This window comes from Antechinus flavipes, chromosome 4 (genome assembly GCF_016432865.1).
Source record: "Antechinus flavipes isolate AdamAnt ecotype Samford, QLD, Australia chromosome 4, AdamAnt_v2, whole genome shotgun sequence".
NCBI classification, from domain to species: Eukaryota; Metazoa; Chordata; class Mammalia; order Dasyuromorphia; family Dasyuridae; genus Antechinus; species Antechinus flavipes.
The window spans coordinates 17798421-17812769 of NC_067401.1; the positions used below are offsets into that span (position 1 = coordinate 17798421).

The 14349-nt window shown below is 53.6% G+C and overlaps 1 protein-coding gene across 5 annotated transcripts in view; it reads left to right on the forward strand.

Annotated features, from left to right (window-relative positions):
• Positions 1-14349, forward strand: part of ELN (elastin) — a 67874-nt gene that overhangs the window by 15943 nt on the left and 37582 nt on the right. For 4 of the 5 annotated variants that reach the window (XM_051991942.1, XM_051991943.1, XM_051991945.1 and 1 more), the window contains exons 2-9: positions 3650-3700; positions 5361-5453; positions 6192-6224; positions 9151-9180; positions 12020-12040; positions 13580-13669; positions 13874-13984; positions 14089-14151. In XM_051991942.1, the coding sequence (XP_051847902.1) occupies positions 3650-3700; positions 5361-5453; positions 6192-6224; positions 9151-9180; positions 12020-12040; positions 13580-13669; positions 13874-13984; positions 14089-14151 (492 nt within the window). The remainder of the gene's footprint in view (positions 1-3649; positions 3701-5360; positions 5454-6191; positions 6225-9150; positions 9181-12019; positions 12041-13579; positions 13670-13873; positions 13985-14088; positions 14152-14349) is intronic. The other variant, XM_051991944.1, reaches the window with a different exon arrangement.

A 14349-nucleotide genomic window follows, 5' to 3' on the forward strand; every position in this document is an offset into this window, starting at 1 on the left:
CGTAGTGTCAGGATTCGAAGCCAGATCTCCCTGGCTTTAAGGTCTTCTGCCTCCCTTCAGGCTTCCTTCTCCTTGCTCCCTACCTGGCCTGCTCCCTGCCCCGCCCGCTCCCAGGCTCGCTCCCTGCCCCGCCCGCTCCCGGGCCTGCTCCTCATTCCCCGTCTGCCCCACACTCAGCATCTCACAGTCAGGGAAAGAGAAACCCTGTGAGTAACGGCCACAGTCACGCAGTGAGGAGGCTCTGGCTCCAGAGCTGCCCGAGTTCCACTCTCCCGGGGCCGTGGAGAGCACTGCTGACTAACGGTAACTAGTCCTGCCGGGAAGGGGCAGATTGTTGTTATCGATGTCAGATCCGGGAAGGGACCTGCCCACAGTCACTCGGCCGGAAATGCCAGAGACAGATGCAAAGGCTGGAGCCGCGTCTATGTACGTGCCCCCATGTGGCGGGCGCTGGTCCAGGAGGAGGCGAAATTACCTAAGTGTGGAAGGATGAAGGGGACGGAGAGCTGAGGGAGGAGGAAAGGCTCCTTCCCAGCTGGGGGAGGGGCACCTGAATAAAAGCTGGGAGGTGAGAAGATGAAAAAAAAAAAGTGTGAGTATGAGTGGGGAGGAGAAGGGGGGGAGGATATGGAGGGAAGAAGCAGTGGGAGAAGTAAATCGGAGCTAAATCAGAAAGGGCCTTGAGTGCCAGGGCAGGACTCTGCTCCTCAGCTAACACAGCTGCTTTCCTGGGGCCCCTCAGACAATCCGAGCAGCTCCCCGTTCCCTAGGGCCTCGGCAGCCAGAGAAGGACGTGCTGAAAGCCCTGCTCCGGGACATTGTCTGATGGATTGTAGGGGGGGAAAGGGAGGGGAGGGGAGGCAGAGAGGCCAGCCTAGGAAGGAGGCCCAAACAGTCTGGCCCTGACCAGTCGGGCTGGGAGGACGGGCTCACTTGGACTTGGAAAGGGGGGACAGGCCCCAGAGACCCGGTTGTTTCTGGAAATCCTCGGGCTCACCTTGGAGTTGGAGGCAGGAGGGGCTTCCATCTCTGAGCAGGGAGCCTCCTGAGGCGGGGAGGGGGAGACATGGGGCAGAAGGCTGCACCAGACCTGCTCCGGACTGACTTCTGGTGTCTGGGGTCTCAGGGCCCGGGCAGCCAAGGGGACTTCTGGGAGACTCTTGACCTCAGGCTCGTTATCTCCAGGGATGGTGGTCCCCTGGCCAGGTGACAACTGCCCTCCCCTCCCAGCACCCATCCCTGCACCTCCCCTCCACACAAAGGGAGCCGGGGCCCGGAGGACTTGGTTTGGGGAGCCAGAAGGAAGGAGAGGTGGGGAGGGAAACTGAGGCCTCCGTGCACATGTTCTGGCCTGGAACAGGCAGCCTGGGAGGGAGAGGAGGGGAGGGGAGGGAGCTGAGCCAGAGAGCCAGAGACAGCAGCAAGAGCTCTGCTGAATGATACGGAGCTTTTGGCTGCAGAAGACAGAGAAGGGGCCGCTTCCCAGAAAGCCTGGCCCCGGGGGAGAGGGCCTGCAGCCCGGGCTGGGCTTCAGAGAGGCCGTGGGGCGCCCGGGGGCAAGGGGAGGGGGGCTGGCCCTCCTTGGGACTGGGGGGAGGGGGAGATGGGAGGGGACTGCCTGCCCCTGCTTCCCCCTCAACCTTCGGCACCCCCTCCCCATGTCCCCTTGGGATATTGTGGACTTGTGGGGGGGGAAGACCCCAAGCTCACCCTAAGCAGGAGCTGGAGGAGGCAGAGGCTTCTGCTCTGGGTGGACGAGGGTGGATTTCAGATGCTCCGAGGTGGTGACGGGCGGCAGCTGATGGAGACCCTGGTTAGCCATCCAGATGTGCTGGCTCTGGCTGGTGGAGAGCAGATGTGGCTCCCACCTCTCCTCTCTGTCCCTGCCAGCCCGTCTTTGTCTCTCTTTCAGTCCCTGTCTCTCTGTCTCTAGATCTCAGTCTGTCTCTCTGTCTTTGGATCTACCTCTCTGTCTCTCCCTCCTCTCAGTCTCTGTCTCTCCCTCCTCTCTGTCTCTGTCTCTGTCTCTCTCTCTCTCTCTCTCTCTCTCTCTCTGTCTCTGTCTCTCCCTCCTCTCAGTCTCTGCCTCTGTCTCTCTCTGTCTCTGCCTCTGTCTCTCTCTGTCTCTGTCTCTGTCTCTCCCTCCTCTCTGTTTCTGTCTCTCTCTCTGTCTCTGTCTCTCCCTCCTCTCTGTCTCTGTCTCTGTCTCTCTCTCTCTCTGTCTCTGTCTCTCCCTCCTCTCTGTCTCTGTCTCTCTCTCTGTCTCTGTCTCTAGCTCTGTGGGTCAGTATGAATCTCTGTCCAGCTCTGAAGTGAAGGGGAGGGCTGTCGGGCCCCCTGAGAGGACGCCTCTGACCCAGACTCGGGTGCCCCGGGCCGCCCACGACGAGCAGTCGATGCACTTGAGACACCCGTCCTCATTCATCCAGAAACTCCTAAGACCAACAGCCCTTGTCTGTGAAGGCCTGTGAGGGACTGAGGGGTCAGTCTGTGACCGTGACAAGGGGGTCAATCTGTGGTCAAGGGTCAGTTCATAACCCCTAGAATCCTCCTGATTGGCTGGGAGAGCTTTAAGTCCATCGGGTCCAGCCTCCCCCCCCCCCGTAGGCTCCTGAGGGACCGGGGCAGATGTGCCTCCATCAGACCCCGCTGTCTCTGGGGAGCTGCTCACGGTCAGCACTGGGTGAGGGGTCTCCGTGGCCAGGCTCAGGGGTCGATCTATGACGGCTGCTTGAGCTCAGCCAGGGGCCGGGACTGGGGCTCTGTCTGGCTGGAACTGCGGTGACAGCAGGGAGAGAACGGGTTGGAGCTGGAAGCTTCCTTCTCGTCTGTGGGAAGCCAACTGACCCACAAAGGAACAGGGCCCCTGGCCTTGTCCTCGGGACGGAGCCGCTGGCTCCCGGCCCTGCCCACCCAGGAGGAATCGGGCCCGGGGCTCCCGCCGTGCAGGGGCCGTACCTGGGCGCTCGCCGCTCGTCCCGGTGTCTCCCTGGGAGCCCCAGCGCTGGCCCGGGCCTTTCACTCCGTTCCCAGAGCCGGACTCTCTCCTCCATTCCTGGCCGTCGTCCCGCACGAGCTGGGCCGAGGACAGTGACCTCATGCTCGGCCCTATCAGTGTGAGAACAAGAGTATTTTCTCTGGAAAGTCCACCAGGGTGACCTCATTGCTTAATCATTAATGGACCGGGATCCCAGAGAGGCCAGAAGTTTCTGAAGTTCTTTCTGTGGGCTCAGTGCTGCCTTGGGGGGAGGACTGTGGAGGAAAGGGGAGGGAGCACGTTGGCTCTGGTGCCCAGTAGTGAAATAAGGGAGCTTTCCACAGAGAGGGACTCTGGGCCTTCTGACCGAGCACAGCGTGACCTCTGTCCCGGCCCCGGGGGCCCAGCTTTTTGGCAGAGAGCACCTCCTAACCCTGCCCTCGACCTCCGATCCCCGGCCCCAGACTGACCGCTCCCCCAAGCCGGGGCTCCCACCTGCCCCAGACTGACTGCTCCCCCAAGCCGGGGCTCCCACCTGCCCCAGACTGACCGCTCCCCCAAGCCGGGGCTCCCACCTGCCCCAGACTGACTGCTCCCCCAAGCAGGGGCTCCCACCTGTCCCAGAGGCCAGCCTGATGGTGACTAACAGAGCATTCCCTCTTTCCTCCGTAGGGGTCCCAGGAGCTGTTCCTGGGGCTGTTCCTGGAGGGGTCTACTATCCAGGTAAGGCGCCCATACTTGCTCCCCTCCCCATGCGTTCTACCCATTGCCCCATGCAGCTGCCTTATTATTGTCTCTTATCCCCTAAATCAACCAACAAGCCTTTATTAAGCGCTTCTGGGAAAACACAGAAGTTTTTAAGAGTCTTTTATTCCACATAAGGGGAAAACCTCCTAATGGCTCTTGTTTTGAAATGCCTTTTGGCAGGGGAGGGGGCGGGGCAATCCCAGTTAAGTGACTTACCCAGAGTCCCACAGCTAGTCAAGTATTAAGGGTCCGAGGCCTGATTTGAACTCGGGCCCTCCTGACTCCTCTGCCCCTGACTGCACTCTTATACAGCACTTCCAGAAAGAGATTTAATCTCCCAATGTGATTCGTAAAGAAATGTGTATTTTTCAAAGTTAATATACATTTATAACCAGAAAAAAAAAACAATTAAAAAAAAAGGAAAGAAAGAGAGGATCTCTTTGAGGGGCAGATAAGGAGGAAGTAAATTCCAGGCATTTAAACAAAATAAATATATAGAAACAGGAGAATGAGACTGTGCCCCAAAGGGGAAGTGGGAACAATCCAGAAAGGGAGAGGAAGCATTTGGACTCAGCCTGGAAGGAAGATAGAAATGCTAAGAAGAGGATGAGAGGAGGGAGATGGAAGGCCGCTTGGTATGAACTCAAGGAAGAACAACATGGCGGCCTGCACAGGTTATTTTTGTGGGAGGAGATGGGTTGGTTGGAGCTTTTTTTGTAAATGATCAAGAGCCTTAGTTCTCTCGGTACTCCATCACCATCGTAAACACTCTAGAACCTGAGAAAGCGGAAGCTGGAAGGAATCTTAGAGTGATTCTGACCCTCCTCATTTCACTGAAGGCAAATAATTCATCCGAAGTCACACGGTTAAGATCAGAAACCAACATAATCCCTCTCAATATGCTCCTAATTCTCCTAATGCTAAGTGGTTGGGGGTGGGGTGTGTGACAGGAAAGAAGGAAAAGAAGGGACCTGTGTTTCTCCAGGACACCCTCTCTGTTCTGGAATCTCCCCTCTCCTCTGCTCCCCCAGCCTTGGGAGACAGTGAGTGATGATGGGTAGATTAGCTCCCCCTTTCCCAGGGAACATAAGTGTCGCTGTCCAGCATGATGACCAGCCATGATTCCAGGGGAGTGACTCATGCTGCCCATGTCCCGACAAAGGTGATGGACTCAAGATGTAGGACGTATGGTTTTTTGGACATGGCCAATCGGACGTTGTTTTATTTGACCGCACTTCTTTTTCCCCGGGGAAGGGAGAGGAAACAAATCTTTGTTCACTGAGAAAACACAAAACTAAATTCCCCCCCCAAAAAAAAAAATACAAAAGCATCTTTTATGGGGAAGCGCTGAGGATGGGATTTTAAGGGGAGAAAGTTTAAGATAGAGACCTCTGATCACCTTGTGTGGGGTCCTGTATTTGGGCCTTGGTTAAAATCGATCCAACTGCTACCACAGGTTTCTGATGTTTGGTGGATGGCCAGCCCTTGTGACCATTTCCTCCCACCCAGAAGGGCTAGAACTCCTTCCGGTCCAGGGGTTGAGACTGAGTCTAGTTTGTGTAGGAGAGATGGCAGCAATTGCATTAGGGCGGATGGAAAGGGAGCTAACAGAAACTTTTCTTCTGCTCGGTTGCAGGAGCTGGTGTTCTTGGAGGCCTTGGAGCTGGAGGTCTTGGAGCTGGGGGTCTTGGAGCTGGGGGTCTTGGAGCTGGAGGCCTTGGAGCTGGAGGTGAGGTTGAGAACCATTTATATGCTAGGGAACAAAAGAGCCAGCTCTCTGATAGCCACGCTCACGGCCAGGGAGAAATATGCTATTGAGTGTTTTCTAGTCAAGACACTTTCCCGGACCTAGACGGGAGCTGGATTTCCCCCATTATCCAGTAAGAGATGGAAAGGAACTTAAAATCATTTTGTTTCAATCTGTTATTTTTATAAATGAGGAGATTGAGACCCATCGACATCAAGTGCCTTGCTCAAGATCACAAGGCAAGAGACTAGAATAGTCCAGACTTCTTATACCATGTTCTCCGGATGACCTTGAGGTTCTCAGAGGGACAAGGCAAGACAGAGACTAGAGTAATCCAGACTTCTAGACACCCTTGTCAGATACTGTGTTCTCCAGATGACTTTGGGGTTCTCAGAGGGACAAGGCAAGACAGAGGCTAGAATAACCCAGACTTCTAGACACCCTTGTCCTATACCATGTTCTCCGGATGACCTTGAGGTTCTCAGAGGGACAAGTCTAAGGTTGAGTTTCTATCTTGTAGGAAAATGGAGGAAGGGAGTTTGGGGGCTGGGGACAAGGTCAGTGGCAGTCCCTTTGGGAATGCAGTAGCCATTTTGTTACTCAAAGAGCAGACACGATATTCCACACAGTAGAAATGAGGACCACGGTCTAATAAATAGGACTCTTTCTTGGAGAACTTAGCACCCAGGGTAGAACTGATGCATTTTCTTCCTTCTCCAGGACTTGGCGCCGGAGGCAAACCACCCAAACCAGGTAAGGTATTCTCCCCTTCTAACCCCCTCGGACCGCCATCTTTGACTGCATTTAAGGGCCAAAGATGTGATGGGGTGAGAAGGGGGGCTGGCCGTGGCGGGGCAGGGATGCTGGGAGGAAGGGAAAGTCCAGAGGGGAAAGTGGAGCAGATGGAGGATTCCAAGGGAGGGCAACAATAAATATCTGCCCTGTCTGGCTAGAAAGCTCCCTCTTCTCTGCAAGACCATTAAAGCTGGAAGAATAAAGAGACAGATGAGCAGTTAGAAGAGGATTAGGAGGCCGTGGGTCTCTGAGGCTTCCTCGGGAGGATTCCAGAATGCATCCTTAACTTGGGGAAATGACGCATCTGGAAATTCTCTGCAGACTGAAGTCATTACTGTCTGTAGAATCTTTGATCAAAATGGTGCAATTATATAGCACTTTATGCATTCCATAGCGGAGATTTAGGATGAAAGGGCCTTCTGGGGTTGGGGCCCAGAGCGGGAGAGCGTTTTACCCAAGATCCCACAGGCCTTAAGCAATACTGCCTCCATTTGGATTTCAGCTCTCCGATTTCAAGTTCAATTGCGGCACAGAGCAGCAACAAGGATAGAAAGAGCATTTTTAGGGTGCTTTCAAGTTTGCAAAGTGCTTTGTAAATGTTACCTCCTTTTATCCTCACAACAAGCCTGCAAGGTAGAGGCTCGCATTATCCCCATTTTACAGATGAAACTGAGATAGGCAGAAGTGACTTGCTTAAGGTCCCCAAGCTGGTAAGCAACTGAGGCTGGACTTGAGCTTTCTTATAAAAAAGGAAAGAGCAGGGTCCAAGGCAGGGATGGGAGCTGAGGCACCACTGGCCCTCCTCCGGAGGCTGCCGTCGTTGGAGACCTTCTCCACGCGGGCTTCGGTGCCTCCTCGGCAGTCAGCATCCGTACCTGTCTCAGAGACACACGTCCGAAGTGGCTCCGGCTCCCAGGGGACGTCCTGGGGAGCCCAGTGCCAGAATCCTTTGAAAAACACCCGGATTCGGTTTCTCAAAAATCCCTCTGGGCTCGGCCATTCAGTGCTGGGGGGCTAGAAGAGGGTAAGATTTCTTTGGGACCTGAGGAGAAAGGGGAGGACCAGCCCTTGCCACGCCTCCAGAACCAGGTTCATAAGCCCAACCCCCTCATTTTACAGATGGGGAAATGGAGGCCTGAGAAAGGAAATGAATTTCTCAAGGTCACACATGCTCTAAGCTTATACAATCCTAGAACTAGAAGCCATCTAGTCCAATCCCTTCATCTTACAGATGGGGAAACTGAGGCCCAAGAAGGAAATGAGTTTTTCAAGGTCACAATTTTTTTCCAAATTTATATCCTAGATCTAGAAACCATCTAATCCAATTCCCTCACTTTGTGAATAGGGAAACTGAGGCCCAGGGAAGTGAATGACTTTTTCAAGGTCATACATGCTCCAAGTTATAGGATCCTAGATCTAGAAGCCATCAAATCCACAATCCCTTTGCTTTTAAAGAGGAGAAAATCATAGAGATGAGAAGACTAAGCCTGGCTTCCCAACTGCTGGCCCCTGGGAGGCAGCGGGCGTCAGATATTGCTAATAATGAACAGCGCTGAGACACCCTGCCCAAGTCACATACATTGTGTTAATTCCCCGGGGCGCAGGCTTTCTGACTCCATGGGCAGACCCTGGATGTTGAAAACGGGAGGGACAATATAAATATGTGCATGTACAAGTTATAGAATAAATGTGCAGTCCAGCATGGCTTCCAGGCAGAGAGAGACATCACGGCTTCCCGAGGTATCTGGTATAGAGCACTGGTGCGAGAGGGAGGGATCTGAGTTCAAATCCTGCCTTTGACTGGTGTGACCTTGAGCAAAGACCTTGTTGGTTTCCTCCTCTGTAAAATGAGAAGTTGGGGTCCCTCCAAGCTCCAAATCTGGGCTCCTCTGATCCTTTTAGCCCGAGGATTAGCGGTTTGGGAGCCGAAGTGGTAACATTTGGGTGAGCTTGCTTTCTGGAGGCCTTCCTGGGGCTGGGCCGCATGTTTGGGACTCGGGAACAACTAATCCCCTGGCTCAGGGGGAGAGGGAGGAGAGAAGCACAGCTGCCTCAGCTCCACTGACGGCCTCCTCCTCCACCCCCCGCACAGACCTGTGCCAGGGATCCCCAGCAGGCGCCCACAGAGGAGCCGAGCTGCCACCCGGCACAAGCACCCCCCCCAGGGGCACAGCGGGAGGCCCCGGGCAGCTGAAAGCCTGGGGTGCCGGGAGCTGGGGAGCGGGCAGCTGGCCTCCTCCAGCATCCTACACACAGGGAAGCGGAGGGGAGAGCACCAAGGGGGCGCAGGGAAAGAGACAAAGAGGGAGATGGGGACAGAGGCAGGAGGAAGAGGAGGAGGACATGGAAATAGATTCAGCCAGAGAGGGGAGCAGATATGGAGGGGGAGAGAAAGCACGGGCAAAAAACAGAGACGAAACCTGGAAAGAAGAAAAGAGGATTAGGGGGAGAGAGAGACAGAGACAGAGATAGGGACAAAGACAGAGAGAGATAAAGTAAGAAAGAAAGAAAGAAAGAAAGAAAGAAAGAAAGAAAGAAAGAAAGAAAGAAAGAAAGAAAGAAAGAAAGAAAGAAAGAAAGAAAGAAAAAAAAAGAAAGAAAGAAGAAAGAAAGAAGAAAGAAAGAAGAAAGAAAGAAAGAAAGAAAAGAGAAAAAAGAGAGAAAAAAGAGAAAGGGAGAAAGAAAAAAGAGAGGGAGGGAGGGAGCGAGGGAGGAAGGAAGGAAAGAAGGAAGGAAGGAAGGAGGGAGGAACTTAGGCATTCCTTGTCCATGATTTCAGTGTTGTCTGATTTCAGTTTGGGGAGGGGGAGGGTCCTGCTGGCCATCCTCCCCTCCTCCCCTCCCCTCCCTGTCCCAGGTCACTCAGTCCTTGTCCTCTTTCCAGGTATCGGCGGTCTTGCTGGACTTGGGGGAGGTAAGTCTGAGACTCTTCCACCTCCTTCCAGACTGTGACTTTCTACACGCTGAGGTTGGAGGGCACACTAGTGAGGACTGATGGGGGCCCAGAGCTCCTCCTCCTCCTCCTCCCTGGGGGGGCGGGGAAGATGGGGGGAGGAAAAGAGCGCCCTCCCTCTCAAGTAACCTCCCCACAAGGAAGGCAGGGCAGCCTCTAGTCTTACCCAGGGACTTCCCATCCTCTCCCTACCCCACAGATGGCCCATTGGCGAACCCTAAGAGACGCCAGTGCTGATGGGACTTCCAGAAGCTAGAATGGTCACCCACAAAGAACCCTAGACAAGCCCTGGGCTCGACCCTTTCAATCCCCCGGGAGCTTAGACGATCCTCTCTCTTTTAAGGAAAATCTTTCCTTTTGTTTCCAAAGGCCTCAAGTGCAGTGAAACCCTAGAAGGACATGGGCCCTCAGCCCGTCCAGAGTCATTTCCCCAAAGGCAGAAATGAGACCTCACTCCCATAATACACTTGACTTTTCCCCACCTTCCATTATTTATTGTCTCGTTACCAAAAGCCAAGCGGGCATTAGGATTGCTCTTTCACGATTAAGGAAACTGAGGCTCAGAGGCCTGTTGCCCAGAGACACATTCGTGAAGTATCGGCAGGATTTTTACCTCCCACTCCAAAGCTCGGACAGTGAAAGTCTCCCACTGTTTCTCTGACGCCGATGACCTCCCGAGCGGGGGAAGTTACAGAGACAGAAAAAACAACGTCCTAAGTGAACTGTCCAAAAGGAGAAGGGACTGTTCTAACCAGGAGCGAGCCCCCGTCACTGAAAGTTTCCAAAGTCTGGCTGTTTATGGGCAGCTATCTTCTTAGTCAGGGACTTCTGAGATGACTTCCAACTCTGAGTCTGGATTGTGATTACTCGAAAGAAAAAGAGACTGAAGGTCAGAGAGATGGTCAGAGAGACCATCCATTTATGTCTTTGTCCTTAATGGCTAGAAGGGGGTCTAGAACCCAGAAGTGGTTCTCCCCGAGTCCAATGCCGATGTTCTTCCTACTTTGTCCTTTGTCCTTTGACTTCCTTCAGGGGTCATCTACATGACCCTTTTGGTCACAAATCCAAAGGTTTCTTTTCCATCCTTAACCCTTCTGTGGCATTCAACACTATGGGGCCCCACCCCCTTGGCTTCTGTGACACTGACCCCACCATGGCCATCCCCTTAATTCTTCTTTAACTGTTTCCTTTCTCTTCCCCTTGAGACCAGGACAACAAATCAACTCGTTTTGAGGCAACTCAGCCTTGTAGATGGCATGGCAGATTTGGGGTCAGAAAAACTGGTGGGCTGGGTGACTCTGGGCAAGTCACTTAACTGCTCAGTCGTGTTCTCAGGGCCTCAGTTTCCTCTGTAAAAACTGAGGAATTGAACCCAATGGCATCTTCCCACTCTAGAACCATGACCTCCTAATCCCTTTTTTGAGCTTTTCCCATGTGCCGAGCCCTGTGTAATGAGAAAGGCACCAAATGATTGGAGAAACAAAGACCCACATATATCACATAGTAAATTAACAAGCATTTTTAAAGCACCTACTATGTGCCATCTGTGAGGTTAGGTGGTGGGAATTCAAGGACAGAAATCAATCAGACCCTTGCCCTCCAAGAGCTTACACATGGACAAAAAGCGTAGGAATGGTGAGTGCTAGGTGGTCCGCCAAAGACTCTCTGAGGTCACGGCTGCTCTGGAGGAATCCAGGCAGGTTTCCTAGTGGAGGTGACAATGGAGCTCCCCAGGTCCCCAGACACGGCCAACAGGGGTCTCCTTAGGACTCTGTAGCCTTTTCTAATGGCCGACCCTGTCCCGTTAGTTCTATGATTCCTTCTCTTGGTAGAGACAGAAGGCTCAAACAAAACCTGTGTGCCCCATTGGTTCCCAAGATTCTCTCTTCCCATAATTCCCCTTCCACATGAGTCAAGGAGAACCTGGGCCCCATTCCCGAGGGGCCGCGCAGCAGCCAGGTGTTCCGGGATTCGCTCTCCCCCTGCTCTCTCTCACCCACTTACTCCGACCCAGCCGCCCTCTGCCATTCACGAGAAAGGGTCCGAGCCCATCGGGTCTCTTGTTGAGTGGCCCCCTGGGGCTCAGCAGCCCCAGGCTTTATGTTTCCCGTTCGTGGAAAGAAAAACAAAGAGCGTCCTTCCACATAATTGAAAACAAACTCTGTGCAGTTGTGAACTCCCATTGCCCATCAGCTCTTCTAGCCAAGGGCAGTGGAATTTCTGCCTGGAGCAGGGAAAGAGGGAATGATTAGCCCCAGATGTTGGAAGGGGAAAGGAGACCGGAGCCAGAGGGACCCATTCCACCCCTCATAAACATTTCCGTTTCAATCTGCTCATGGATGGACTCCCCAAGCGAAAGGCCCGCAGGAAAGAGCGCAGGAAGGAGAAAGACTGCAGGGCTTGGGAGTGATGGCCAAGCAAAGGCAGGAGATGAGGGCGGTCAGAACGGAGCAGGGAGACATGGGACAGGAAGGAAAGGAGGCAGACGGAGGTGGATGGGGACCAGAACAAGGCCTCAGCTCAGCTACCGGGGATTCTGAGAGCCCGAGCCCTAGCTTTGAAGCCTATCTTTCATTCTGATGACCACTTCTCTGGGCCTCAGTTTCCCCCTCTGTAGCATGAAGAGGTTGGGTTTCATGGCCTCAGAGATCCAATTCAACCCCACCTCTGAGATCCTTTCTCAGTCCCTCCACAAAGAATGTAAGAGGAGGCGAGTTACTGCTGGGAAAGGCGAGAGATGGTGGGGGAGATGGTGAGGGGGGTCCTGTCCTGCGCTCACTTCATCTCTTTCTCTCTTCAGGCCCTGGAGGACTCGGAGCAGGTGAGTATGAAAAGCATGGCCCAGTGACGGCTCCATCTGGAGCTGCTGGATTTCATCTTAAGCAAAATCAATCTGTGCAATTAACCAAGGGTGGATTCTGTCAGATCTCACTCCCAAATCATAGAAATTTGATCCCGGAGGATCCCAAAGCATTCAGTATACAGAAGGTCAATTCATCAGCAAGCGTTGATTAAGCCTCCCTGTGGGCCAGTCACTGGGGAAACAAATAGGAAATAATCCAAGGGAGGCAACGTGGAGGAGATTTATATGTGCGTCTGCATGTAGAATATAAAACCACTTATATAAAGCTATATGTTTGTGCATATATACACACATGCATATATATATATATATACATATATACACATATGTATTTGGAGATTTATTTATGAAGATTTTCTAATAGAGAAAGAAAGAGGAGAGAAAAAGAGACAGAGAGAGAGTCAGAGGCAGACCCAGAAAGACAGAGAAGAAAGAGCTCATTTCCTTCCTTAAACAAGGAAAATTGAGACCAGGACAGAAAACAACTACCTGAGTTCAAAATTGTCTCCCTAGTGACCCCCGGGCACCCGCCTCCCAGGTCTTCCTCAGATTTCCCTTTCTTCTTTTGTTCAGCCCATCCTGTGATTTCTTTGATGTAGGGATTTCCTAGATGAGGAAACCCGCTCCTACCAGGGAAGACCAGCCCCTGTGTGCAGCTCATGCTCTCACAAAGCTGTCCAGGCCACTGGGACTTGCCCCCGATCCCACAGATGGGATGTCAGGGCCAAGTCTAGCACCACATCTCCTGCCTTCCGATTTTGTTCAGATCGATTAGTCATACTAAATTATCCCAGAATCCAACGGGAGATATACAAGACATTGTTCCCAGCCTCCACGTGGAGAGAAAAGACCAAAGTATCATTACAGAACTGGGTGTATTTGCACGTCACCTTCCCTCTCTGAGCCTCAGTTCTCCCCACGGCAAATGAAGAAGATGGGCTAGATCAGGGCTCCTTCATCCTTTTTGCATCACGAACCCTTTGGGCCATCTTGTAAAAACCTTCAAAGGTTTGACCCCTTCAAAGGTCCTCTCCATTCATGCGCAAATGCAATGCTCAATATCAGAGATTAATGGAAATTAAATAATTTTTTTCTCACCCAAGTTCAAAGTCTCCTCAAAATCTCCCACGGAGCCCAGGTTAAGAGCCCCTGCTTTAGCGGTTAGGAAGATTGGACTAGCCCAGAGCTCCCTTTGGCTCTAACAGCCAGAAGAGAGGCTATAAGACAGTCTAGGATTAGCTTCCGCAGCGAGTGCCCCTTCCTCACAAGCCCCCACAAAGGAGAGGGGAGGGGAGGAGAGGCTGCCGGGGGAACCGGCCTTCAGGCTGGGCAGGATTCGAATGGGGGGAGGCCCGTGGGGTTTGGGGGTCTCTTGGCGAAGGCCCAGCAAACAGGAGCATGATTCCCGAGCATCTCCCGGCTCAAGTTAAGGGCAGGCAGGATCCAGGGTGAGATCCCTGCCTCCGGGGAGAGTGACTCACTGCTTCTCTCCCGCAGGGCTGGGCGGCTTCCCAGGAGGGGGCTACCCAGGGGGACTGCTGACGGGCCCCGCCGCAGGGGCGGCTTACAAAGCAGCTGCCAAGGCTGGTGAGTATTTCCCCCTCAAAGGAAGGAAGCGCATCCCTTCCTCCGTGGCCACTGCGGGGAACCTGCTCCTGATCATCCCCACAGGCCTCACAGAGCCCGATTTACACGTGGGGAAACTGAGGCTCAGAGAGATGCTCTGATGTGGCCGACGAGGGAAGCCAGGACCGGCTTCTCTGACCCCGTCTTTCTCTTCTGCTCCCTCAGGTCTCGGGGCCGGTGGCGTCGGAGGGGTCGGAGGGGTCGGAGGTGTCGGAGGTGTCGGAGGCGTCGGAGGCGTCGGAGGCGTCGGAGGGGTCGGCGGAGGAGTGTCCACAGGTAAAGTCCCTCTGTCTGTCTGTGTCTCTGCCCAGGGCCCTCGCTGCCCAAGAGTTCCCCCCGGAGCCGGCTCTGATGGGCCGCCCTCCTCTTCCTCCCCCCAGGTGCCGTGGTGCCCCAGACTGGGGCCGGAGTCGGGGCCGGAGGGAAGCCAGGGAAAGTTCCAGGTCAGTCCTGAAGTCTACACTGGACACGAAAGACGAGGTCAGCTCGCGGGATCCAGGGAGGGCAGGAGGGTTTGGGCCTGGCTTCCAGTCCGAACTCTGCCATTCAGCCCCGGCCCTGATAAACCTGATAAATTTCCCCTGGGTCTCAATTTCCTCCTCCATAAAATAAAAAGTTTGGATTAAATGACCTATAAGTCT